A 27,133-nucleotide genomic window follows, 5' to 3' on the forward strand; every position below is an offset into this window, starting at 1 on the left:
CAGGTTGGACAGACTGGATGGATCATTCGGGGCTTTTTCTGCTGTCATCTACTATTGTTACTACTGGGGCTTTTTAGAAGCAGTAGCTGCTCGGGATGCCTGATGACATCTGGAATTGGAATTGTAACAGGGATGCTATCCCTGGGAATATCTCTGGGAGAACGAGTCCGAGGATCCCTGATGAAATCGACGGGAGGGACGAAAATTACTATGGTCCCCTCACAAAGTCTGGCGAGACTTGTTCACAGGGAGAGACTTAGAGCAGCGATCAGCAATACTGGCCATGAGGTCATCCAGACCTTTGCCAAAAAGAACCTGATCTTGAAAGGAAGTCTGCATAAAGTGGCCTTGGAGGCATCTTCAGCCCAATGACAGATCCAAAGAGTCCGGTGCACAGATACCACATAGTAACAACAGTAACATAGTAAATGATGGCAGATAAAGACCCGAGTGGTCCATCCAGTCTACCCAACCATACATGCTCCATAAATTAATTTAGTTTAAATGGTCTTTTCTTAGATATTTCTAGGCCACATAAGCTGAGACTTTACTAAGAACTCGAAAGAGATCATAAAGGGCGTCCGACACATAATCCACACCGACCATTACTAGCTGGGGACAATCATCCACATCTGTAGAGGGCACACTGCGCAATCTTGATACCTGAATAAGCCACTTCAAAAAACTTTTTCAATATAAACATCCACTTCGTGATTCTGGGAGTCCTTTAGACTATTCCCCTATCACTAGGGAAGGCCGTGCATCAGGTAACCCGCGCCACGGAGGAATCCACCTTAGGCTGCACAAAATACTGCTGAAAATCAGGAGCCAGGGGATAAAACTTAGTCACAGCTTTAGAGAGCCAGAAAGAGCTTTCTGGGGTATGCCATTGTTCTGTAACCAGACCAAGAAGCTGAGGATGGGATGGAAAAAAGGAGGAGGACAGCATATTAGAACAGTCCATGATTGAATACTGAGACAAGAAGGTGGAGATTCCAATCTGAGCTCTTTCAGAACATCAGCAATAAAATGGTGAAACTAGCCAGGCTTAAAAAGCCTGCAGATGAAGGGATCCTCTCCTAAATCCGGACTCTCAAAGCGACCATGTTGCCTAGTTCCAGCAAGGGTATCAACCAGATCCAAAATAGAAGAAATGTCCGGAGACAGAAGAAGCATAGTATCTGTATGGCAACCAATCCAATCGAGCTTTGCCATATCAGGACAAGAGGGCCCTTGAAAAGGGAGCTCTGACACTGGTGTAACCAGCTGAAAAGAAACCAACAAGCCCAAGATTGCATCAAAAGAGCTGGGTCCGAAGAACACACTTTTCAGAGGAGACAAGTAAAATCCAGTGAAAATTCACACCCCTTGTCCTTTGGAGTTCCCTGCTGAGATGCCCACCGTACACCAAAAGAGTCCCCTGATTTGTAATGCCGGTGTTTGGTACCAGACTCCAGAACGACCTCTGGGCGGGATTTTTTCCCAAAATCAAAGACCCAGGCCAGCTTCCTAGCCCTGGATGATCTTAAAGAGACAAAGCCCAAAACTCCTGCTCCATTCCCCAGCATGCTGCAGCATGTGGTACATGATCATTGATCCGGCGTCAATTCGGCACAATCAATGAACACATTCGACAGATTAGGAGCTGGGGAGTCCATCCCAAATGATTTTAAATTAAATTGAGGGGTTTTGATGCAGTAATAAAACTTTGATAAAAATCTAAGATGGCCACTGCCAGCGAATTCGCACCTAAACCGGCAAAAATAAACAAAATCCGAAAATAAAAAATAGTGATTTGGAGTTTGGGGAGATAGGAGACCTGAACCGTACCCTCAGAAACTCTCAAAAATGAGTTTTAGAGAGTTTCACAGACCGCCACCCCCACCTCTCGAAGTTCCCATAGGAAATAATGAAGGTGTATGCACAGTGTCTGAAGTGCCTGCCTGTCAATCTGTATACTGCAGCTAAATGGAGGAAAATTATTTTCTGCCTCAGAACAGCTCCAAAATGACCAAACTTGAAGATCTTCGGACTCCAAGTCAGACAGACACCGACTGTAACCTTTGCCCCAATGGATCCTCTCCATGCAACCGCAGATGGAAAATCCAGCCTGTGCCCTGAAACCTGGTGGATGTTTGACTCAGGATGCATATAGCTTGCGCTTAAACACCTGACAAGGTCAGAGGGCAAGCGAGCTCTCTGGGGAATGGATCCCGAGTCCAGGAAGGGTGGCACACAGAAGGCTGGCTCCACAGATCCACTGACGTTTCTCAGTGAAGCAGCAGTCCGGCTCTGCAGGACTGCATCCTTTCTTCCGACAGAGGACCACTGCAAAGGGGCCTCAAGGCACTTAAGCCACCAAAAAAAGACTAACTTTAAGCAAAAAAATAAGAAAATGATGCAGAGCAAATCCAAAAGAGTTCTGCAGATTGCTTGCAGAAATTGAAACTACATAGGGCTCTAACTCTCTCTCTAAGGTGGGAGAAGCATGTACTCAGAAAAGTGTTATGATTTCTGCAAATTTACATTCTTGATTACATGTACTGCAATGCTACTGGAAATGTCCAGTCTTCTAACTTGTAATCCGCTTAGAACCGCAAGGCACAAGCGGAATAGAAATCACTAATGTAATGTAATGTAATGATTAAACATCTAACATACTAAGTCCAAAAGGGATGCAACAGAATAATAAAATTACAGAAATTAGTTTAAAAACAATTATAAAATACATTATTACATAATAGCTAAGATCACACATATTACAGTCCAAAATTCTGTTTAAAAAATGTCCTTCCATGTCTTCCTGAATTGCTCCCTAATTTCCAAGGGAAGGTCATTCCTAAACTGAGGACCCACATTATCTAAAGTCTGTTTTCTAGTTATCTTCAATCTAATCTCTGCATGTGAAGGCAACTTTAGTATAATTTTCTGAAATGACTTAAGTAACATTGCCACTAAAACTTCTGCTAACAATTGCAGTACACCTATATAATATTTGTATACCAAACATAATAAATTCAATTCTCATCTCAACTGGCCACCATTGAAGTTGTATCAACCAAGGTCACCTATAAAATTGCACACAAAAATGTCAGTGGTAAAACTTGTGTCGCTACAAAAGTTGGGCTGCTGTTATAAATCTGGCATATTGTCAGTAAAAAAGAAAAACAAAACAACCCACCCAGCCACTACACAAGAACAAACTACAAGCCAATTTTCATCCCATTGGCAACCCTATTTTTTTACTGTTTCAAACATAACAGCTCCTAAGGAGACCTTAAAATGTTTTACCTCTTAGAAGCTGCCGAGTAGAGGGGTTTACCTGTCTCACTGCAGGAACTGGGGCTGAAGTCCTGGCACATGGAAGATTGTAAGACTGAGGCACTGCCCTCTGGATGGGAGAATCTTCCTGGGAGGTAGAAACAAGTGAGGGGGGCAGTGTGGGGGGGTTGCAGGGTGTCCGGGGAAGCAATTTAAACCACTGGCCCTGCTTCTCCACTGTCTCTCTGGTAGATTCAGTGTTAGTGCTACTGTTTTCCAAAATATCCAAGGGGGGTGAGGAAAGCTCCTCAGGGGGCAGGAAATTAGGGTTGGGCTTCCTGGGGCTGCTTTCAAGACTGAGAACAGCACTGGGTATCAAACAGTGCTGGGTCTGGCTCAGCCATGAAAGGAACGCTGACTGGCTGAGGTCATGCTGGCTCTGATTTGTAAAGTAAGTGCCGTTGAGAGACTCAGCTTCAAGTTCCACCTTGGTCAATCGCCTTCGCTTAGTTCTCTCCTTTTCTGCTGGATCAGGCACAGCTTTCCTAGGTCGGCCACGAGATCTGGCAGGGGAGCAGTTTCTGGCACCACTGATGGGCTCCTCCATTGGCTCAGCTTTCAAAGATGGGCTGTCAGAGAGCAAGAATTTTAGATCCTCTTCCACCTTCTCTGAGGCAGCATCCTCGGGAAGAACTAAAAAGAGAAATCAGCCATTAACAGCAGCAGTATTCCATGGCCATAGGCATAAGAATTTGTAGCATGAGTTAGGAATATTATAAATGAGCAGAAATCCAATGGCCAAGTGGCTAATGGCAACCATAAAATATGAACTGGTTGCCAATACTTTTTGCAGCTGTCTGTCAAATGGCTGCTCATTGAGTGGTTTCTGCTCCTCTCACATTAGCTCTCTCCTGCTAGCAGACCAACACAGTCCAAAATATGGTTTCAGAACTCAAAATGGTCCCTTAGTGTTATGCATATTAAGACATTCTCACAGGTGAGCAGTGAAAAAACAAACTATATATGACACCACAGCATCATCCTACAAAAATAGGCTCAAACTAAGAAATCCCAAATCAAAATTTGGGACCTTCTCAGTTAACTGGATCACAATTTTATTCCAAGTGATTTTTCACACGGTATTAAGTATAGCCTATAGGCTTTGAAGGTTGCAGTGCAGGGGTGTCACAATTTAATGTTTGGTGTATATTATGAAGTAATCTAGGATTAGATGGAATAGAAAAAAATAAAATTTAAATGTCAAGCCACACTGGAAAAAAAATGAACTGCATGACAGCAAACGAGGGAGGCCTCTCCAGTAGGCTGCCTTTGTGATGGAAGGCACATTTGCATATTAAGATGAAATTTAAAACCTACCTGTTAATTTCCTTTTCTTGAGTCCTGCCAGGCCAGTCCTGCCAGACAAGTGAATTATGTTCCCCTACCAGTAGATGGAGACAAAGAAAAATTCTGAGCTGTCTTCGCTCCTTTTTTGGGGGTTGGAGCAAGTTTTGCTTTTCCATAAACTCAGGTCAAAACTTAAGAACCAAAGATGAAAATTCTATTACAGACAACAACAAATTGTTCTGTTTGAGCTTCCTAAATTATTAAAACTAAGCTTGTCAAAGTAATGGAGCCATGCAAACGGTTTTAAGCATGTACCATAAGCATAACTAAAACAATAGGATGCTATTGATGACAGGCTCTTAATATGCAACCAAAACAGGGATACTGTAGAAGAATTAAAGTCAACAAGGAACCACTGTAACCTAGTGACATATTACTTTGACATTGAATTTAAAACATTGTAAGCCAATAATATACAGTATAGTCCAACATCTGAATTATTGAATTCTACTGAAATAAAATTCAAAGAAAGAGCTAATGAACAGCCATAACAAAACAGTTCCTCAAGCGAAGGTGGATTTTATTAACAGAGACAGAATGACCCCAAAAGAGAGGAAAAAGGATCACTCGAATATAAACCAGGGGGTTTATATTCAATTGCTCTGCCTTGTACCCAGCCTCCTATACCCACTGCAAGCCTCCCTTAAGCCCTGGTGGTCCAATGGTGAGCCAGAACAGGAGCGATCCTTCCCGCGTCCTGTCCCGGACAACTGTTAACCAACCCTCCACCCTCTGCCTCCCAGGCCCGTTGCAGGCCTCCCACGGGCCTGATTAAGCCCTGGTGGTCCAGCGGTGAACCAGGACAGCAGCGATCCTTCCCGCATCCTGTCCCGGCAAATGTTAAACACTCCACCTCCCAAACCCCTCTACAACATACCTTTGAACCCTAGTGGTCTAACGGTGAAGTGGGGCAGGAGCTATCTTCGTTCGCTGCTGCCCTATGCAGAGCTGCAATCAGAAAAGGCTGCCGAAAGTTCCCAGGGCAGTCTTGCAAGACTGCTGCAGGAATTTACAGCAGCAATTTCTGATCGTGGCTCTGCACGGGGCAAGAGCGAGCGAAGATAGGGTTCAAAGGTATGTTGTAGAGGAGTCCAGGAGGTGGGAGGGTGGCAGGATGGTTAACAGTTGCCAGGACAGGATGCGGCAAGGATCGCGCCTGTCCCGACTCACTGCTGGACCACCAGGGCTTAAAGCAGGACTGCAACAGGTCCAGGTAGGGAGTGGGGGAACACACCTGAGGACCTGAATATAAACAAACAGAGACCCCCATTTTTAGGCCATTTTTTTGGGCCAAAAATCTTGATTTATATTCAAGTATATATGGTAACAAAATTCAAGAGTGGGTTTTTGGACTTATCTGTTTAGACTAAATGAAAGAAAATTTTCAGGTAAGATATACATTTTCCTTCCTTAGCAGCCCATAGATCAGTCCAGAATGTGTAGGATATAGCAAAGCAGTTCACAAGTACGGGAAGGAGACCACATTTATAGTCCAAGACGTTTAAACAAAAGCATAGGAAGGCTGTAACCAAAAAAGTAACAAAGTAAAATGTAAAGGAAACACCAGCTACATTAGGAGGTTGCCACCTTCTAAACACTGAGAGGGAAGACTGAAAGTCCTAGAATACTGAATGCCATAAGCACAAGCCTATAAACAATTACCAGTGAAAAGCTGAATGACAGATAGTACCAAGAGGCCAAAAGAGGAACAGTACAAGTGGGTAAATCTGAGTATCACAGTTAAGTTGAAGCAGAAGCAATAGAGAGACAAACATAGCTGATACTGCAAAGATAATGTATGAAAGAGACTGCCAGACTGAAGCAAAGCAGAGCGCATTTATCCTGAACCCCAAATGAGATGTTTAGATAAGTGTACTGCAGCAGCAGAGAAAATGAAGCACAGCTGTCAGTAAAAATTCCGAAGCTCATAGGAATTTTATGAGCATCGGAGCTTTTACTGCCATGGCTGGCGATAAAAACCACTAATGTGGCTAATGGGCCGAAAAGACCCCTCTCTCTTGGGCACTACGAACTAAATGGAGTACCTGCCGGTGCGAACCTCCTGAGGAGGTACTGGAACTACTGCTTTGAGGTCCAGCAACCTTTGCAGCATCTGATGAAACGCCCGCTTCTTCCAAGTTGCCTGATAAGGAGAAGAGAGGAAACGATCTGGTAAGGGCCAGGAAAACTTGAGAGCATAGCCGTCCTGAATCACCTCTAAGATTCACTGATCCATTGTGATCGCGGTCCAGCCCTGGTAAAACACCATCAACTGGGCTCCCACCGGAACTGGGGGAAGGTCCCGCAACAAGTCATTGGGCTGGACAGGCGGAGGAGGTGCCTCCGGTGGAGTCATGACCCCCCCCCCCGGCAGGCTCCCCGAAAGGACTGCATGCACTGAAAAAACATAGCATAACAAGTCATTTCTATACCACATAACTGGTAAGTTCGATGCAGTTTACAAAATTTAACAAATAATACAGGCTAGAAAAAATTAATTAATTGATAAACAGATGTATTTTCAATTGCTTTCAAAAATGATTATAAGACATGGTACTCAATAGCAAAGGTTTCAATTCCTGTCCCAGAAAGCCGCCTGATAAGAAAGCAAAGATTGGTGCTGTTTTGTGTAATGGCAGCCTTTGATAGATGAAAAATTTAAAAGGCTGGAAGGAAAAAAGGGTGGTACCAACGAAAGACACGGAAATGCCCACGGGCGATGCCATCCCGCAATGCCTGGCGAGGATGATCCTCTGGAAGCTGGGGCACCTTAAAGTCACTCAAGGTCTGAACAAGCTTTTCCAACTCCACCCCCAAAAGGAAGGATCCCCGAAAAGGAAATTTACTGAGCTTAGCCTTAGAAGCTGCATCCACCGACCAACCCCAAAGCCACAAGGTACGGCAAGTGGCCACTCTGAGGGCCATAGACTTGGCAGATGCCTGCAACAGATCATACATGGCATCCGAGAGATAAGAAGCGCTGAGCTCAATCTTAGCCACCTCCTAATCCACCAAGGACCAATCAGCAAACTCCCAGTCAAGGACCCACTCAGACTACCGGAAACAAGCCCGAGCTACCAGACCACCACAAATTGCTGCCTGGACAACCAAAGCAGCCACTTCAAAACTCTGCTTAAGAAGAGACTCCATCTTATGATCCTGGGAGTCTCTCAAGGCCGAACTGCCTTCAACTGGAACCATATGTCTACGGGCGATAGCTGAAACCACTGCATCAACCACAGGAGGCTTAAAGGTATCCCTAGAGCTTGGTCATGGACTACGCCAAGTGGAAAGGTACATCTGGAGTCTTCCACTGTGCTTGCACCGCATCTTGAATATCCTGATGCATAGGAAAAGAACAGGAGGCTGACTGGATTCCCTGAAGCAGAGGGTCCACAACACGAGGGGGTCCTTAGCTTCCTTCTCAAAGCGCAAAACCAAAGAAACAGGAAGAATAAGCTCCTGTAGTTCTTCCCGGTGAAAAATGCACACGACTGAAGCATCCTCGCCCACCGGCATCTCAGAAAAACAACTGTCCACATCATTCCCCCCCAATCCCGAGAGGATCTTGTGGATCAACCAAAGGTCCAAATCCTCATCAAGTGAAACCATGTCAGCAAAGAAAAAACCCTCGTCCCAAGAAACCCGCAGCCGCTTGGATGAAGACAGAGGGGACTGGATAGGAGTAGACGCCTAGGGGGGGCAAACATCGAAGGCAAAGGTCTTTTTTGTTCATTTGCTTAGGGTTTTGACTTGTTCCTGTATTTAGCTTAGGAAGAAAAAGAATCAAATTCTTTTCCCTTTTACTAAACTGCGCTAGCATTTTTAGCACTGGGAGCTGCGCTGAATGCCCTGCGATACTCCCAACACTCATAGGAACTCTATGAGCATTAGGAGCAGCGCGGAGCATTCAGCATGATTCCTGCCACTAAAAATGCTAGCACAGTTTAGTAAAAGGGAAAAGAATTTGATTTTTTTCTTCCTAAGCTAAATGCAGGAACAAGTCAAAATGAACAAAAGAGACCCGCAGAGGTATTCTGGAAAGACCTAATAAGTGCCATGAAAATTCCAGATTCTCAGCACATTAATCTTGATGACTATCTTTTTGTGGACACATGGAAACAAGAATGGGAGAAGGGTGTTCAAGTCCAAGTCAGTCCAGATATAATCCTGCAACCTTCTCTCCGGGACGGTGATTGCTGAAAAAGTTAAGGAAGTATTGTATTCTCGACCCAGAAAGTACATTCATTGCTCCAATCCAGAGCCTGCAGAATATGGCTACATCAATATTTTGAAAATGTCAGAGAACACATGTCAGTATGACTTAGATGATATGGATATGTTTGGGTTACAAGAACTCAATGATGAGCCTGCAAAAATGGGATGTGGGGCAGTGGGTGAAAATATAATGGAGAAGACCGCTGAGGTGTTGAACCATGCTATTGAGACTGAGGAAGGGCTACGTATAGAGTATGATGAAGATGTGATCTGTGATGTATGTGAGGAAAGAACCAACATGATTCGAATAATGACCAAACAATAAAAGGTAGAAAAAATAATTTTATTTTCTGATTTGTGATTACAATATGTCAGATTTGAAATGTGTATCCTCCCAGAGCTGGTGTTAGACTGCGAACATGAGCTAGGATTTAACACAGAGGGGAAAAGCCTTTTTTGTTTGTTTATTTTGTTTATACCACAGCGCCAGTATGGGTAAGAGAGGGCAAAGGCGGTTAAGAGGCTATAAAATAAACCCACCAGGATGTTTGAAAAAAACACCCAATTGGGCAGGAAAATCTAATCAAATAATCGATTCAATAGGCTGAATCGAATCAAAAAATTTTTTCCTGAATCGGGCAACACTAATACAAAGGCATTATAACATTTTCGTCTTTGTTTTCCATTCCTTTCCTGATAATTCTTAATATTCTATTTGCTTTTTAGCTGCCGCTTAACACTGAGCTGAGGGTTTCGATTTATCCTCAACGATGACACTTAGATCCTTCTCCTGGGTGGTAGATCCTTTTCCTTGGTCGTGATTGCATCATGTAACTATAGTTCAGGTTCCTCTTTCCTACATGCATCACTTTGCACTTGCTCACATTAAACATCATCTGCCATTTATCTTTAAAATCCAGCATGGTACCAGCAGACAGAAGGGTGGTCAAAGTAATGTCAATTTTTTTTATTTTTTTTTAAAGTATTCCAGAAGTGATCTGGGAAATTGTAGACCGGTGAGTCTGACGTCGGTGCCGAGCAAAACGGTAGAGACCGAACATATATATAAGCATGATGTGATAGATGTGCCAGGTTTCTTAGAGAAAGTATTAATCAATAGAAGGGGTTAGGGCTTCTTTAAGCAAGCGTCAGGCAAGAGACTTCTTTAAAGCCCAGAGAAACTATAATACTTCACCTTTAAGAACTCAAGTATGACCTAGGTCCCTGAGTTTCTCCTACGCAGTGCTGAACAGAAATGGGGAGGGGCAGCCAGAGGTCTGTGACATTAGCCCTAAGCTAAACTACTCATCTCCTCGGGAGAAACTGCATAAGAGCTGGGCTAGAAGTAGGGAACAGATAGCAGGAGACTGTTCCTTCCCATAAAGCACAATTACTTACCGTAACAGGTGTTAACCGGGGACAGCAGGCAGATATTCTCACTGATGGGTGACGTCACCACGGAGCCCTCAGTACGGACCACTTTAAGAACTTGGAAAGTTCTCGGCTGCCCGCACCGCACATGCGCGAGTGTCTTCCCGCCCGGAGGCGCGTGGTTCCTCAGTTAAAGTAAGCCAGCTAAGAAGCCAACCTGGGGAGGTGGGAGGGTTGTGAGAATATCTGCCTGCTGTCCCTGGATAACACCTGTTACAGTAAGTAACTGTGCTTTATCCCAGGACAAGCAGGCATATATTCTCACTGATTGGTGACCTCCAAGCTAACAGAATGGGATGGTGGGAAAGTTGGCTCTTAAGAAAATAAATTTTGTAATACAGATTGGCCGAAGAGCCTGTCTGGAGAAAGACAGTAATGAGAAGTAAAGGTATGAAATGAGGACCAGGTGGCAGCTTTGCAGATCTCAATAGGAGTAGACCTGAGGAAAGCAACAGAAGCTGCCATTGCTCAAACTTTATGGGCTGTGACACAGCTCTCCAGTGCCAGTCTGGTATGAGCATAGCAGAACGAAATGCAGACGGCAAGCCAGTTAGAAATCGTTCTCTTAGAAATAGGATGCCCAACTTATTTGGATCAAATGAGATGAAAAGTTGGGGAGAGGATCGATGTGGCTTTGTGCGATCTAGGTAGTAAGCCAAAGCCCGTTTACAGTCTAAAGTATGTAAAGCTCATTCCCCAGGAAGAGAACGAGGTTTTGGAAAAAACACTGGGAGGTGAAAGTCAGAGACAACTTTAGGAAGAAACTTTGGATGAGTACGGAGAACCACCTTATCATGATGAAAAACTGTAAAAGGTGGATCTGGCAGAGGTGAGAGCAATAAGGAAAACCACTTTCCAGGTAAGAAACTTGAGATGAGCCGTGGCCATTGGTTCAAACGGAGGCTTCATCAAACTGGAAAGAACCACATTAAGGTCCCAGACTACAGGCGGAGGCTTGAGAGGTGGTTTCACATTGAAAAGCCCCTTCATGAATCTGGATACCAAAGGATGAGCAGTAAGGGGTTTGCCCTGCACTGGTTCATGAAAAGCAGCAATAGCACTGAGATGGACTCTAATGGATGTAGATTTAAGATCAGAATCCGAAAGTGAAAGGAAATAATCCAGTACTAATTCTACTGCCAATGAAGTTGGATCGTGATGATGAAGTAAACACCAGAATGAAAACCGAGTCCACTTCTGTTGATAACATTGTTGTGTGGCCGGTTTCCTAGAAGCATCAATGATGTGACGAACAGGTTGAGAGAGGAGCATCTGAGTAGAGCTCAGCCCGAAAGAAACCAAGCTGTCAGGTGTAGAGACTGAAGGTTGGGATGTAGAAGGATTTGCTGATTCTGAGTAAGCAGAGTAGGAAACACTGGAAGAAGTATGGGTTCCCTGGAACTGAGTTGTAGGAGGAGGGAAAACCAATGTTGTCTGGGCCACCGAGGAGCAATGAGAATCATGGTGGCTGACTCTCTTTTGAGTTTGAACAGAGTTCTCAACATGAGAGGAAGAGGAGGGAAGGCATATAGAAACCGACCCGTCCAATCCAGTAGAAAGGCATCCGCCGCCAGACGGAGAGGGGAGTAAAGTCTGGAGCAAAACTTGGCAACTGATGATTGTGAGGCGCTGCAAACAAGTCCACCTGCGGGGTGCCCCATTGAGCAAAGACTGACTGGAGAGTTACAGCATCGAGAGTCCATTCGTGAGGTTGAAGGATTCTGCTGAGGTTGTCTGCTAGAGAATTTTTCTCGCCTTGAATGAAGACAGCTTTCAGGAACAGGACCAAATCTTTTGAGCCTCCTGACACAACAGGAGAGAACCCGTGCCTCCCTGTTTCTTGATGTAGTACATTGCTACTTGATTGTCCATGCAAAGGAGGGCTTGAGGAAAGAGGAGATGTTGAAACGCTTTGAGGGCGTAAAACATCGCTCTTAGTTCCAGAAATTGATATGAAATTTCTTTTCGTTGGCAGTTCAGAAACCCTGAGTCTGCAGATCGTCCATATGCGCCCCCCCAGGCATAAGGGGACGCGTCTGTGGTGATTGTCTTGTGATGAGGTAGCAAGTGAAAAAGAAGACCTCTGGAAAGATTGGAGGAGGTCATCCACCAACGAAGAGACTGCAGAAGCGAAGATGTAATGGATATATGCTTCGAGAGACGATCCCTGGCTTGAGACTACTGGGACGCTGGAGACACTGGGAAGCCTTGTCAGGGTGTGACTTGGACCGTGGAAGCCATATGTCCCAGAAGAACCATCATGTGTCTGGCAGAGATGGTCTGACGAGAAAGCACGTGCTGACAAAGACAGATGAGATTCTGAAGTCGATCAAGTGAAAGAAACGTCCTCATCAGAATGGTGTCCAGAATTGTCCCAATGAATTGAAGATGCTGTGTTGGAATGAGATGAGATTTTGGAAAGTTGACTTCGAATCCCAGAAACTGAAGAAAGGAGATGGTTTGGGATATTGCATGAGCCATTCTCCGAGAAGAGATCTCCTTGATCAACCAGTCGTCCAGGTAAGAAAAGACCTGGAGACCGTGTAACCGTAGACAGGCAGCCACCTCAATCAGGCATTTCATGAAAACTCGGGGAGAAGATGTCAACCTGAAGGGAAGAACCTTGTACTAGTAATGATAATGATGAATTTGAACCGAAGGTACTTCCGAGAGGCCAGATGCATGGGTATATGCATATAGGCTTCTTTGAGGTCTAGGGAACATAGCCAATCGTTGAGATTGAGATAAGGATACAGGAGAGCTAGTGACAACATCCTGAACTTTTCTCTGACCAAGAAGTTGTTGAGAGCTTTGAGATCCAAGATGGGTCTGAGTCCTCCCGTCTTCTTGGGGATCAGGAAGTAACGGGAATGAAACCCATTCCCCTGTTGATCGAGAGGAACTTCTTCGATGGCATTTAGTTGAAGAAGAGATTGTACTTCCTGAAGAACGGAGCTCTGTGCAGGGTCCAAAGCAGACTCTTTTGAAGGACAATCTGGAGTAAGAGTCCGGAAATGAAGAGTGTAACCCTGACGACGATGGTGAGGACCCAATGATCCAAAGTAATGAGTTCCCAACGGTTGATGAACCATTTAAGATAACCCCCTATGGGTTGAGGCAATGGATGAGAAATGTTGAGATTGGCTATGCTTCGAAGAAACAGGTCAAAAGGGCTGCTGAGATTTAGTTTGTGCAGCTGGTTGCTTCTGCTGTTGCTGACGGGACTGCTGTTGTTGAGTCTGATGTGGTCTCCGAGTTTGAGACTGAGGTTGTTGTAAGGGATAGCAGCAAACCTACGTTGGTAAGTAGATTGTGGCCTGTAAGGCCGAGTAGGTGGAGGCTTTTTCTTGTTTTTAATTAAAGTATCCCACCTGGTTTCATGAGCTGAGAGCTTCTAAGTCATAGTAGACTCACCATAAAGTTCATCCCCCAAACAAGGAGCATTGGCTAGACGATCTTGATGATTGACATCCAATTCAGAAACTCGAAGCCAAGCCAACCTTCTCATAGCAACAGACATGGCGGTAGCTCTAGAGGTAAGCTCAAAGGTATCATAAACAGAGCGAACCAAAAACTTTCTTAATTGTAACAAAGAAGCAATATGCTGCTGAAAAAGAGGAAGCTTTCGGTCAGGTAAATATTTCTGGAAAGCAGACACTTGTTGAATTAAATGTTTAAGGTAAAACGAAAAATGGAAAGCATAATTTCTAGACCGATTGGCAAGCGTAGAATTCTGGAATAAACGCTTGCCAAAACGATCCCTCTCTGCCAGGAGGAGCAGAAGCATAAATACTGGCACCTGCAGATTTCTTAAGAGTAGACTCAACGAGAAGTGACTCGTGAGGAAGTTGTGACTTATCAAATCCAGGAACAGCCACCATCCTGTAAAGAGAGTCCAGCTTTCGAAGAGCTCCTGGAACAGTTAAAGGTGTTTCAAAATTTTTATAATAAGTCTTCCTAAGAATATCATGAAGAGGGAGCTTAAGAAATTCCTTAGGGGGATGATCAAAATCCAATGCATCCAAAAATGCTTTAGATTTTTTTAGAATCAGACTCAAGAGGAATGGAAAGTGCCTCTGACATTTCCCTCAAAAACTTGGAAAAAGAGGTCTGTTTAGGTTTTGAAACAGGCTCCCTAGAAAAACCATCATCTGAGGAAGCCTCATCAGCTGTCAGAATAGGTTCCTCAGAGTCCTCCCAAAGATTCAAATCTTTCGTCGGTGGAACCTTGGAAATGGGTGTCGAAGGCTCGACATGCTTACTCTTACGAAAAGACTTGCCTGATTTGACCGACATCATCTCAGGTGATGTCTTTTTTATTTTTTTTAATTTCTTTATTCAGTTTTGCATATTACAACAAGTGTACCAGAAAAATTCATATAATCTTATAAATACACACTTGATTTTCTTCATGAACACTTTAAGTACAATATATCATACTTATATTCATATTTTATAATATGACAAATGTAAATAAAATAGAAAAACTCCCAATCCCTCCCTACTTATTTCAGAAAATCTAACCTAATACATCAAAATGTATTAATTGATTCATACATATTATGAGATAAATAAAATAATACCCACCCCCATCTCCACTTAACAAATATCTTATTATGGGAAAATGTTATTAATCATTACAAAAATCTGCTAATGGTCTCCAGATCTTCTGAAATTTACCTTTCTGTGTTGGTATTGTGCGCTCCATTTTATATATATATGGCATACCGAATTCCACCAAAAGTTATAACTTAATCTGTCATAATTTTTCCAATTGTATGTTATTTGTTGAATTGCTACTCCAGTCAATATGAATAAAAGTATTATGTGATGAAATTTGACTCTTTGCTCTCATTGTTGTACCACATAGCACAGTTACTTACCGTAACAGGTGTTATCCAGGGACAGCAGGCAGATATTCTTAACACATGGGTGACGTCACCGACGGAGCCCTCGGTACGGACCTTTTTAACTAGAAGTTTCTAGTTGGCCGCACCGCGCGTGCGCGAGTGCCTTCCCGCCCGACGGAGGAGTGCGTGGTCCCCAGTTAGGATAAGCCAGCTAAGAAGCCAACCCGGGGAGGTGGGTGGGACGTAAGAATATCTGCCTGCTGTCCCTGGATAACACCTGTTACGGTAAGTAACTGTGCTTTATCCCAGGACAAGCAGGCAGCATATTCTTAACACATGGGTGACCTCCAAGCTAACAAAGAGGGAGGTGGGATGGTTGGCCATTAGGAAAATAAATTTTGTAACACAGATTGGCCGAAGTGTCCATCCCGTCTGGAGAACGCATCCAGACAGTAGTGAGTAGTGAACGTGTGAACTGAGGACCAAGTGGCCGCCTTGCAGATTTCCTCGATGGGCGTGGAGCGGAGGAAAGCTACAGAAGCAGCCATAGCTCGGACTCTGTGGGCCGTGACAGCTCCTTCCAGTGAGAGACCGGCCCGAGCGTAGCAGAAAGCAATACAGGCAGCAAGCCAATTGGAAAGTGTCCGTTTGGAGACAGGATGACCCAAACGGTTGGGGTCGAAAGACAAAAAGAGCTGAGGGGATGTTCGGTGAGCTCTGGTACGGTCAAGATAGTAAGCAAGGGCACGCTTACAATCCAGCGTGTGCAACGCCTGTTCCCCAGGATGCGAGTGAGGCTTAGGGAAGAAGACGGGTAGCACAATGGACTGGTTGAGGTGAAAAGCTGAGACCACCTTGGGAAGGAATTTAGGGTGGGTACGCAGAACAACCTTGTCATGGTGGAAAACAGTGAAGGGTGGGTCGGCAACCAGTGCATGCAGTTCGCTAACCCTCCTGGCAGAGGTGATGGCAATTAGGAAAAGCACCTTCCAGGTAAGAAGCCTGAGAGAAGTTGTGGCAAGAGGCTCAAACGGAGGTTTCATGAGAGCTGAGAGAACCACATTCAGGTCCCAGACGACAGGAGGAGGCTTGAGAGGCGGTTTGATGTTGAAGAGCCCTCTCATAAATCTGGAAACCAGAGGATGAGCCGTGAGGGGTTTTCCGAGAATAGGCTCGTGAAACGCAGTGATGGCACTGAGGTGGACTCTGATGGAGGTAGTTTTGAGGCCAGCATTGGACAGCGAGAGCAAATATTCCAATACGGTTTCCACCGCTAAGGAGGTGGGTTCCTGATGATGCCGGAGACACCACGAGGAGAATCTGGTCCACTTCTGATGGTAACATTGGAGAGTGGCCGGTTTCCTGGAGGCGTCCAAGATGAGGCGGACCGGTTGAGATAGATTCTCCGGAGAGGTCAGCCCGAGAGAAACCAAGCTGTCAGGTGGAGGGAAGACAGATTGGGATGCAGTAGAGACTGATGCTGCTGTGTAAGCAGAGTAGGAAACACAGGAAGAGGAATGGGCTCCCTGGAGCTGAGTTGAAGCAGGAGGGAGAACCAGTGTTGACGAGGCCACCGAGGGGCGATGAGAATCATGGTGGCGTTGTCCTTGCGGAGTTTGGACAAGGTCCGCAACATCAGAGGAAGTGGAGGGAAGGCATAGAGGAACCGATTCCTCCAGTCGAGCAGGAATGCATCCGGAGCCAGATGGTGAGGAGAGAAGAGTCTGGAACAGAATTGGGGCAGCTGATGGTTGTGAGGAGCTGCAAAGAGGTCCACCTGTGGAGTGCCCCATCGAGCAAAGATGGAGAGCAGAGTCGGAGGGTCCAACGTCCACTCGTGAGGTTGAAGGATGCGGCTGAGATTGTCGGCCAGAGAGTTCTGTTCGCCCTGGATATAGACCGCCCTGAGAAAGAGATTGCGGTCCGTGGCCCAGGTCCAGATGCGCAGAGCCTCCAAACAAAGGGGGCGAGATCCGGTGCCGCCCTGCTTGTTTATGTAGTACATGGCGACTTGATTGTCTGTGCACAGGAGGAGGACTTGAGGGCAGAGAAGATGTTGGAAAGCCTTGAGGGCGTAGAACATGGCTCTGAGTTCCAGGAAATTTATGTGATGACGACGCTCCTGTGGGGTCCAAAGTCCCTGGGTGCGTAGGTCGCCTAGGTGAGCTCCCCATGCGTAGGGGGACGCATCGGTGGTGATGATCATAGAGTGAGGGGGCAGATGAAAGAGTAGACCCCTGGAAAGATTTGAGGAGTTCAACCACCATTGGAGAGATTGCTGAAGAGATGATGTCACAGAGATGGGATGAGAAAGAAGATCTGTAGTCTGTGACCATTGGTTGGCGAGAGTCCATTGAGGTGTCCTGAGGTGGAGTCGCGCCAGAGGAAGGACATGCACTGTCGAGGCCATGTGACCCAGAAGGACCATCATCTGTCGGGCAGGAATGGAGGGATGCATGAGTACCTGACGGCAGAGATGGAGCAGGGTCTGCTTGCGATCTGAGGGGAGAAAGGCCCTCATCAGCGTGGTGTCCAGGACTGCTCCGATGAATTGAAGTCGCTGGGTGGGAAGCAGATGCGACTTGGGGTAGTTGATCTCGAACCCCAGGAGGTGGAGGAGAGAGATGGTGTGATGAGTAGCTTGTAGCACGAGTTGAGATGAAGGTGCTTTCACCAACCAATCGTCCAAGTAGGGGAACACTTGGAGGTTGTGAGACCTGAGGAAGGCCGCCACCACTATCAGGCATTTGGTGAAGACTCTGGGGGAGGAAGCGAGGCCAAATGGTAGTACTTTGTACTGGTAGTGGTGGTGTAGAACCTGGAACCGCAGGTAGCGGCGAGAGTTCTGATGGATGGAGATGTGAGTGTAGGCCTCTTTGAGGTCCAGGGAACATAGCCAGTCGTGTTGAGAAAGAAGAGGGTAAAGTGTGGCAAGGGAGAGCATCCTGAACTTTTCCTTGACTAGACACTTGTTGAGGTCCCTGAGATCGAGAATGGGACGGAGGTCTCCCGTCTTTTTGGGTACAAGGAAGTAGCGGGAGTAGAATCCCTGACCCCTTTGATCTGGAGGTACTTCTTCGATGGCATTGAGAAGGAGGAGGGATTGAACCTCCCTCAGGAGGAGGGGGGTTTGAGAGGAGTGAGAAGCAGACTCTACGGGAAGGTTGTCCGGTGGAAGAGTCTGGAAGTTGAGGGAGTAGCCGTGGCGGATGATGTTGAGGACCCACTGGTCTGATGTGATGACCTCCCAACGGCTTGAGAAAATGGTGAGACGACCCCCTATAGGCTGTGGAAGAGGCAGCGAGGGTGGAAGACTGGCTATGCCCTGGAGAGAAGAGTCAAAAGGGCTGAGATTGTTTAGCAGGCTGAGAAGGCTTAGAGGGTTGAGTGGCCTGAGATCGAGCCTGGGCATGGTGCTGCTGTTGGCGGGGTCGCCGAGATTGTTGAGGAGGCGGATTAAGTGGCCTGGCTGAGAACCTCCGCTGGTAAGATGATTGAGGCCGATAGGGTCGAGCAGGCGGAGCCTTCTTTTTCGGCTTGATTAGGGTGTCCCACCTGGTCTCATGGGCCGAGAGTTTCTGGGTGGTGGAATCCAGTGACTCTCCAAAGAGTTCATCCCCGAGACAGGGGGCGTTGGCCAAACGATCCTGGTGGTTGATGTCCAGGTCGGAGACTCTGAGCCAGGCTAATCGGCGCATGGCTACGGCCATGGCAGAGGCCCGAGAGGTGAGCTCGAAGGAGTCGTAGATTGAGCGGACCATATACTTTCGCATCTGGAGAAGACCAGAGATGTGCTGTTGGAATAACGGGACCTTGCGCTCAGGAAGGTACTTCTGGAGGGCAGATAGTTGTTGGACCAAATGTTTCAGATAGAAGGAAAAATGGAAGGAATAGTTGTTTGCCCTGTTGGCAAGCATGGCATTCTGGTAAAGCCTCTTGCCAAACTTGTCCATGGTCTTACCTTCTCTGCCAGGAGGGGTAGAGGCATAGACACTGGAGCCCTGAGTCTTTTTTAGGGTAGATTCCACCAGAAGGGACTCATGGGGCAATTGAGATTTGTCGAATCCAGGAATAGGAATGACACGGTAAAGGTTGTCCAGTTTACGGGGGGCTCCCGGTACCGTGAGGGGATTTTCCAAGTTTTTATAGAACGTTTCCCGTAGGATGTCATGCACGGGAAGCTTGAGGAACTCCTTAGGAGGTTGTTCAAAGTCTAAGGCCTCTAGAAAGGCTTGAGACTTTTTTGAGTCAGATTCTAGAGGAAGTGACAGGGCAGCAGACATTTCTCTCAGAAATTTAGAAAAAGAGGACTGCTCTGGTTTGGAGGTGGCATCGGGTGCCGATGGTTCCTCATCAGATGAGGAGGGATCCTCCTCGGTACCGAGAGGAGTGTCCTCCCATAAGTCAGGGTCCCTGACCTCTGGTGCATGTCGAGACACCGGGGTGGAGGGCGCGGTATGGCGAGTCTTGGACAAAGACTTTCCAGAGCGCACCGAAACGGTACCAGGGGAGGAAGACCGGCGTCTATCTCGGTCCCGAGAAGAGTGCCGTACCACCTGGTACCGAGGAGGATCCAATGTGGCCTGAGAATGAACCACTGGATCGCTATGAAGTTGTTGTGCCGAGAGGATCGGCATGGAGGTGTTCACCGGTACCGAAGGGGTGGACACCGGGGGCTCGGTACGGGGCTCGGGCCGGTCTGGTACCGGAAGGAGCGGTGCCAGGATAGTGGGCAACAGTTGTTCAAGTTGTTTCTTCAACTGCTCCTGGAGTTGAGCCTTTAAGATGGCCGAGATACGGTCATCGAGGGGTGGCATCGGAACCGCTTTCTTTTTCTTCGGTTCCTTAGATGCCGCTCCACGCCCCGGCGATGAGGAGGCCGATGACGAGGCACTCACCGAGATCGGGGCGGAGCGTTTGCGGGACCGGTGCGATGCCGGTAAGGACGGTGTCGCCACCGTAGTTGGAGGGCGCTCGAGGGAAGAGGAAGGCTTCTTAGCCGGCTTACCTGGCGCCAGCGCCGCCGATGCGGGGTCGGTCGGTGTCGAGGTCGAAGGTGCCGATTTTGGAGGTACCGCCGTTGAAGGTGAGGAGTCCATCGCCGACTCTGTACCGAAGAGAAGAGTTTGTTGGATTCTTCGGTTTTTGAGAGTTCTCTTTTTAAGAGTGGCACAGCGGGTGCAGGAATCCGCCCGATGCTCCGGACCCAGACACTGCAAACACCAATTGTGTGGGTCAGTTAAGGAGATCGGGCGTGCACACCGCTGGCACTTCTTAAAACCGACCTGCGGGGGCATGAAGGGGAAGATAGCCTCCGCAAAATCGAAGCCCGAGGCCTGTATACTGGCAACAGGCCCCGCCGGGGCAAAACGAAAGAAAAAGGGAAAAAGCAAAGTTTTTTTTTTTTTTTTTTTTGCAAATCAAAGAAAAAAGAAACCCGAAGGTAAAGAAAGAAAAAATAAGGAAAAAAGCGCGAGCGGGAAGGCAAAAAAAGTGGTTTCAACGGCCGTTGAAAAAACACACGCGTCTTCTTCGCTCCGCGGAAACGAAGAAACTGGGGACCACGCACTCCTCCGTCGGGCGGGAAGGCACTCGCGCACGCGCGGTGCGGCCAACTAGAAACTTCTAGTTAAAAAGGTCCGTACCGAGGGCTCCGTCGGTGACATCACCCATGTGTTAAGAATATGCTGCCTGCTTGTCCTGGGATAAAAAATAGTATCATAAGTCAAGGCTACTGGATTGTCCATCATCCTATTTATTTGAGGCCAAATTGATTTCCAAAATAATAATATAAATGGACAATAGAATAAAAGATGATCTAATGTCCCAGCCTCAAGATGACAGTGCCAACATCTATTAGACTTGGAGCTATCTAATTTTTGTAAACGAACAGGGGTCCAAAAAGCTCTATGCAAAAGAAAAAACCATGTTTGTCTCATAGATGCTGAAACTGTACATCGTATCCTCCAAGACCAAAGTGATCTCAGGTGATGTCAATGAGGAACGGATGTTGAGCCGAATCAGACATCGCACCGGAAGACAAAACTACTGGCAACAATGAAAATTTTTTAGACAGTGTCAGTGCATGAAAAACTGGCTTCGCCAAAGTGGATGTCCGCATCGATGGCTCAGACCTGGTCGATGTCGCCAAAGTCAATGCCGAGACCATATGCTCAGAACGAATCGGCACCAGGGGAGCCGGTGTCGCCATCACCGGAAGCAACAGTTGTAATTGCTCTCGTAACTGCTCTCACAATTGCTCTTTAACCACCACAGCAATTGTGTCCTCGAGAGACTGCACTGGTACCGCTTGCTTTTTCACCGGTACCTTCGGTGCCGCTCTGCGCTCCGGAGATGAGGAGGCTGATGACAAGGCATTCACCTCTATCGGAGCCAAGCATTTTTTAGGATGCCTCGAGGTCGGCAAGACTTGACTCACTGCAGTAGTGACCTGAGGATCTGTAAGGGAACGAGAAGGCTTCTTAGCCGGCTTACTCACGGACACCGAGGGAGAATCCTATGATGTCGAATGGTGTGAAGTCGACTTCGGCGTAGACTTCGATGCCGAATCCCCTTCCATAGTGGGCCCGAACAGTAACCGTTGTTGGATCTGACGGTTTCTGAGTGTCCTTTTCTGTAGAGAGAAACGAGTGCAGGATTCAGCCTTATGGTCCGGCCCGAGACACTGAAGGCACCAGCAATGCGGATCCATGAAGGAAATCGGGCAATTACACCATCCGCACTTTTTAAAACCCGTAGACGGTTGTGACATCGAGGGGAAAATAGCCTCAGCCAAATTGAAGGTCGAGGCTCGAGGCTGAGAAAAGACCCCGCCGGGGCGAGATCGCGAAAGCGAAAAAGTAAAAAAATTTTAAAATTTTTTTAAAAGTTAAAGAAAAAAGGAACAAATCCTGAAAAAAAAAATCAAAGAATAAGTACCACGCGAGCAAGAAGGCAGCAAAACAGCGCAAGCGAAAAGAGAGTGACTGACTAGCTCCGCATAAATGAAAAAAACTGAAGGATCACACGCCTCCATCGGACGGGAAGGCACTCGCGCATGCACGGTACAGGCAGCCGAGAACTTTTCAAGTTCTTAAAGTGGTCCGTACCGAGGGCTCCATGGTGACATCACCCATCAGTGAGAATATATGCCTGCAACTTTCACCTCCCACAATCCGGTCCAGGACTCCTGAGCCACTCTATAATGTCGCACCTCATAGTGAACTGGGATCTCTAATTAGGCACTTACGAGATAAAGAGGAGGAGATGGACTGGTTACTGGCAGAAGAGGACACAACACAAGAAAGTAAGGAAAAGCATGCTGAAAAAATGGAGACTAATAATAATAATAATCAGTTTATATACCGCAGGGCCATGAAGTTCTATGCGGTTTACAAAATTAAAAAAATACAATTTAAAAAAGTTAGATAAGATTAGAAAGCTAGATAAGCAGGTAATCAAAAGTAATACTTTGATAAGCTAGATACAGAGTCCTTGCCTGTTAACTATCTAAGCATTACAGAGTCCTTGCCTGTTAACTACCTAAGTACTTTGTGAACAAATATGTCTTTAAATGTCTCCTAAATTCCACATAGGAGTCAGAAAGCATAAGAAGGTGTTCCAAATACTTACCCCATAATGCTGCTTGATATGAAAAAAGATATTGATGGTGTTTTTTGAATTTACAACCTCTAACAGGTGGAAAAACAAAATTCAAATGCAAAGTTCTCTTATATTTATTGGTTGCAAATGAAAAGAGCTCAATTATATATTTGGGAGATAAGCCAAAAAAAGCCTTAAAACAGAGGCAGCCAAACTTGAATTTCACCCAGGCCTCCATTGGCAACCAATGCAGTACTCGACAGGAGGGTGTTTACATGATCATATTTCTTCAACTGAAAAATCAGCCTGACCGCTGAATTCTGAATCATGCGCAATCGCTGAATATTCCTCTGGGATATTGCTAAGTAAGCAATATTACAGTAATCAAGCTGACTAAGATAAGGGACTGCACCAAGATTCTAAATGATGGAACATCAAAGTATGCCCTAATGGACCGAAGCTTCCATAGAATAAAGAAACCTTTCCTAACCAAAGAATCTACCTTGAGCAAGGTGAGACATAGAACCTTGGAGGAGACTTTGGAAAAAGACTAAGCAATTTAGTTAACCTTTGATTTGAGAAAGAGTTTCTGAACTAAGCAACTTATAGCTACCAAGAAATTAAACCTCACCACCATCATCACAAAACTCTTTTCTAAATTTTTCTTTATCCACTTACATTACACCTCAACAGAAGCCTCTTTTTCAATCAATAATCTTCAAGCTGGGTAGGATCAAAGTAAATATATCTTGCAGAATTCAATGTTATTATATATTTACAGCGGAACTGGAGGAAAAAGACTCCTCTCAACATTGTTACTCTGTCTTTCAATTTCAGAAATTCTTTTCAATGCACCTGTCTGGTCTTAGCCACATCCAGAAAAATCTGGACTGAGTGGCCACAAAACTGAACATCTTTTTACCGAAAATACAACTTATCCTGCGAGTTCACGCTCTCTCTGAGATCTCCGAGAATCTCGGAGAGAGCGTGAACTCACAGGCCTTGAGCATGCACAGATGCTCAAGGCCCAGCAAGAAGAGGAGGCCGATCTTCAGGCACCGGCACCAACGCACAGGACATGCCGGTGCCGAGGCCCAGATGACAGTAAGAAGCGGGTTCGAATGGGTCTGGGGGACTTCAGATTGCGGCGTGGGGGGAGTGCCGGAACGTGGGGGGGGGGGGTTCTGGATCGCGGAGGGCACCACTCGCAAATCGAGGCACGCTCAGTTTCCGAGGCGCTGATTTTGCAAATGTTTTGCTCATCTTGCAAAACACTCGCAAACCGGTGCACTCGTAAACCGAGGTACCACTGTATTTGAAATTTTTTTTTTTTTTTTTAAAATAATGTTCTTGAATGAATACGATTTTCTAGAAACTTCAAAATAATGTTCTTGAATGAATACGATTTTCTAGAAACTTCAGTTGTCTATGGATCAACAAACTGTCCTTAACAAAAAGTGCAGCAACTGATTGGCAGTTAACCATAGAAAAAATATGTGACAGTTTGGTATCTATCATACCAGTTTTAGAGTCTACATCTTAAAACTTGTCAATCATCTGCTGAGTGAAATTATAAAGTTGTGCAACAGTACATAAGAAATGCCTTCACCGGATCAGACCGAGGTCCATCTAGTCCGGTGCTCCGCACATGCGGCGGCCCATTTAGGTACTCCTCTTCAGTCCTAACCACCAGTTGCCAAATACCTTTCAAAGTAATATCCTGAGGTTGATCAATTATTTTGGACAGATTAGGGCAAACCACTGCTGCTGGAACATCAGAAATAGCATGAGGCTGCAATGAGGACAATGTATATAAATCCATAGATATCTTGCTCATAAGGACCACACCATCTTGGGACGATGCCCCTGTACGACAGATAGCAGGAGTAAAAGGAGGGGAAGGAGTGGATCTTCCTTCCTCACTCAAAAGCATCAGTAACAGATAACTCAGTGGGAACTGGGGAAGGCAACTTCATTTGAACATGCTTATCCATACGGCCTGCAGTTTTGGGGTACTGGTACCTTTACTTTTCCCCTTACATTTAAACATTATTAAAGTCAGATAAAACTGTACCTTAAGAAGATGCAACTCAAAATTTCAACTTTTGGCTCCTTCCAGGGTCCTAAGCGGCTCCCAAGGGGCCTGGAATGCTCCTTAGGGCAAACAACAGGCCCTTCTTGCTTTTAAACATGAGTGTTTGGACTACCATTGGTAAATAACAATACTAAAGTGTTCATGTTTAGCTATTACTGAAGTATGTTAAATTTCTGTTATTTTCCACAATAAAGTGCAAATATTGAAGGTTCGTTTAATAAAATGCTCCTAGATTTTTTTGCATTAAATGTCTTTTTATCAATGTATCATTGCTGAGTGTGAAAACATAAGACCATAAAAATTGCCACTGCTGGGTCAGACCAGTGGTCCATCATGCCCAGCAGTCTGCTCCCGCGATGGCCCTTAGGTCAAAGACCAGTGCCCTAACTGAGTCTAGCCTTACCTGCATACATTCTGGTTCAGTAGGAACTTGTCTAACTTTGTCTTGAATCCCTGGAGGGTGTTTTCCCCAATAACAGCCTCCAGAAGAGTGTTCTAGTTTTCCATAACTCTCTGGGTGAAGAAGAACTTCCTTACGTTTGTACAGAATCTATCCCCTTTTAACTTTAGAGTGCCCTCTCGTTCTCCCTACTTTGGAGAGGGTGAACAATCTGTCTTTGTCTACTAAGTCTATTCCCTTCATTATTTTGACTGTTTCGATCATGTCCCCTCTCAGTCTCCTCTTTTCAAGGGAGAAGAGGCCCAGTTTCTCTAACCTTTCACTGTACAGACTCCTCCAGCCCCTTAACCATTTTAGTCGCTCCTCTCTGGACCCTTTCGAGTAGTACTGTGTCCTTCTTCATGTACGGCGACCAGTGCTGGACGCAGTATTCCAGTTGGGAGTGTACCATGGCCCGGTACAATGGCATGATAACCCTCTCCGATCTGTTCGTGATCCCCTTCTTAATAATTCTTAGCATTCTGTTTGCCCTTTTTGCCGCCGCAGCACATTGCGGGCAGCTTGATCGTCTTGTTGACCAGTACTCCCAAGTCCCTTTTATGGGGGGTCTCTCCAAGTACTGCATTAGTGTATAAGATTTTTGTTACCAACCTGCATCACCTTACACTTATCCACGTTAAACCTCATTTGCCATGTCGCAGCCCATTTCTCAAGAGTGTTTAAGTCACATTGCAGGTCCTCGCAATCCTTCTGTGTCTTCACTATTCTTAATAACTTCGTATCATCTGCAAATTTTATCACCTCGCTCGTCGTACCAATTTCCAGGTTGTTTATAAATATGTTGAAGAGCATGGGGTCAAGCACTGAACCCTACAGCACTCCACTCGTGATGCTTTTCCAGTCTGAGTATTGTCCATTTACCCCCACTCTCTGTTTCCTATCCACCAATCAGTTTTTAATCCATGTATTTCACCCTCGATTCTATGGCTCGCATTTTTTCGAAGTAGTCATTTATGCGGGACCTTGTCGAACACCTTCTGAAAATCCAGTTATAGCTATAATACCAATAAATTTGCTCCATTAAGCAAAAATAATATCAAATTTTAAGAAAAACTGAGCTTTATATAATCAGTGGCTTTGAGCAATCCTAGGATGGGCTTTAAAAAATTGTTAAAAATTATTTGCTGATCAAGCACAATCAAATCATGGGGAAAACTTCAATCACAGTTTTTCCAGCTTTAGGTTTTTCTGGACTACACTACTGCCCCGTGGCTTAGTAATTCTGCTGCGCCAATCTACATGTCTGCACCATCTACTGAAGGAAAAGAAATTTGAAGAGCAGAAAACAGCCCCAGCCCCATATGAGGGGAATGAAGTCAGCTCGGAGCTATTTTTTTCCTCGTCTGCTATCAGGGTATGATATGGATGAGGAGGAAATTAGGAAGCAACAGACAAAATAGAAATGTATTGCTGTTTGTACTGAGCAAATTACAAAGACATCGGAGAAGCACATTTCCCTAAGCTGATATATTTCAATCAAATCCAAAATAAAATACTTTTTTCTACTATCACAAAAATAAAATGCCCAGGCAACAATCATCTTGGTTCTAGTCTTTCTTTTCTGCTTGTTTCTGTTTTCTCCTCTCTTTCCAGTATCTGCTGTACATTTGCTATTTTGTCCTCTCTACCTACCTTTTTCCATTCCTCCCCAACATATCTGACATTGATCTTTCCTTTTCAGCTTTTTCCATTTTCTTCTGTGTATCCTCCTCCTTGCCCTCCAGTCCTTAAAATTCACTTTTTTACTTATCACATATCAAGTTTCTATCTCTTTCCCATCTTCTCCCCAGACCTCCCATTTTCCCTGTC

At 45.6% G+C, this 27,133-nt stretch overlaps 1 protein-coding gene across 5 annotated transcripts in view; it reads right to left on the reverse strand.

Moving 5' to 3' along the window:
• The window catches only part of BAZ2A (bromodomain adjacent to zinc finger domain 2A), a 305,747-nt gene that overhangs the window by 80,156 nt on the left and 198,458 nt on the right, over positions 1-27,133 (reverse strand). For 4 of the 5 annotated variants that reach the window (XM_033936976.1, XM_033936978.1, XM_033936977.1 and 1 more), the window contains exons 20-22: positions 6,714-6,811; positions 4,639-4,702; positions 3,323-3,954 (exon numbers count right to left, since the gene is read on the reverse strand). In XM_033936976.1, the coding sequence (XP_033792867.1) occupies positions 3,323-3,954; positions 4,639-4,702; positions 6,714-6,811 (794 nt within the window). The remainder of the gene's footprint in view (positions 1-3,322; positions 3,955-4,638; positions 4,703-6,713; positions 6,812-27,133) is intronic. The other variant, XM_033936980.1, reaches the window with a different exon arrangement.

Source organism: Geotrypetes seraphini, chromosome 3 (assembly GCF_902459505.1).
Source record: "Geotrypetes seraphini chromosome 3, aGeoSer1.1, whole genome shotgun sequence".
In the NCBI taxonomy this organism is placed as follows: domain Eukaryota; kingdom Metazoa; phylum Chordata; class Amphibia; order Gymnophiona; family Dermophiidae; genus Geotrypetes; species Geotrypetes seraphini.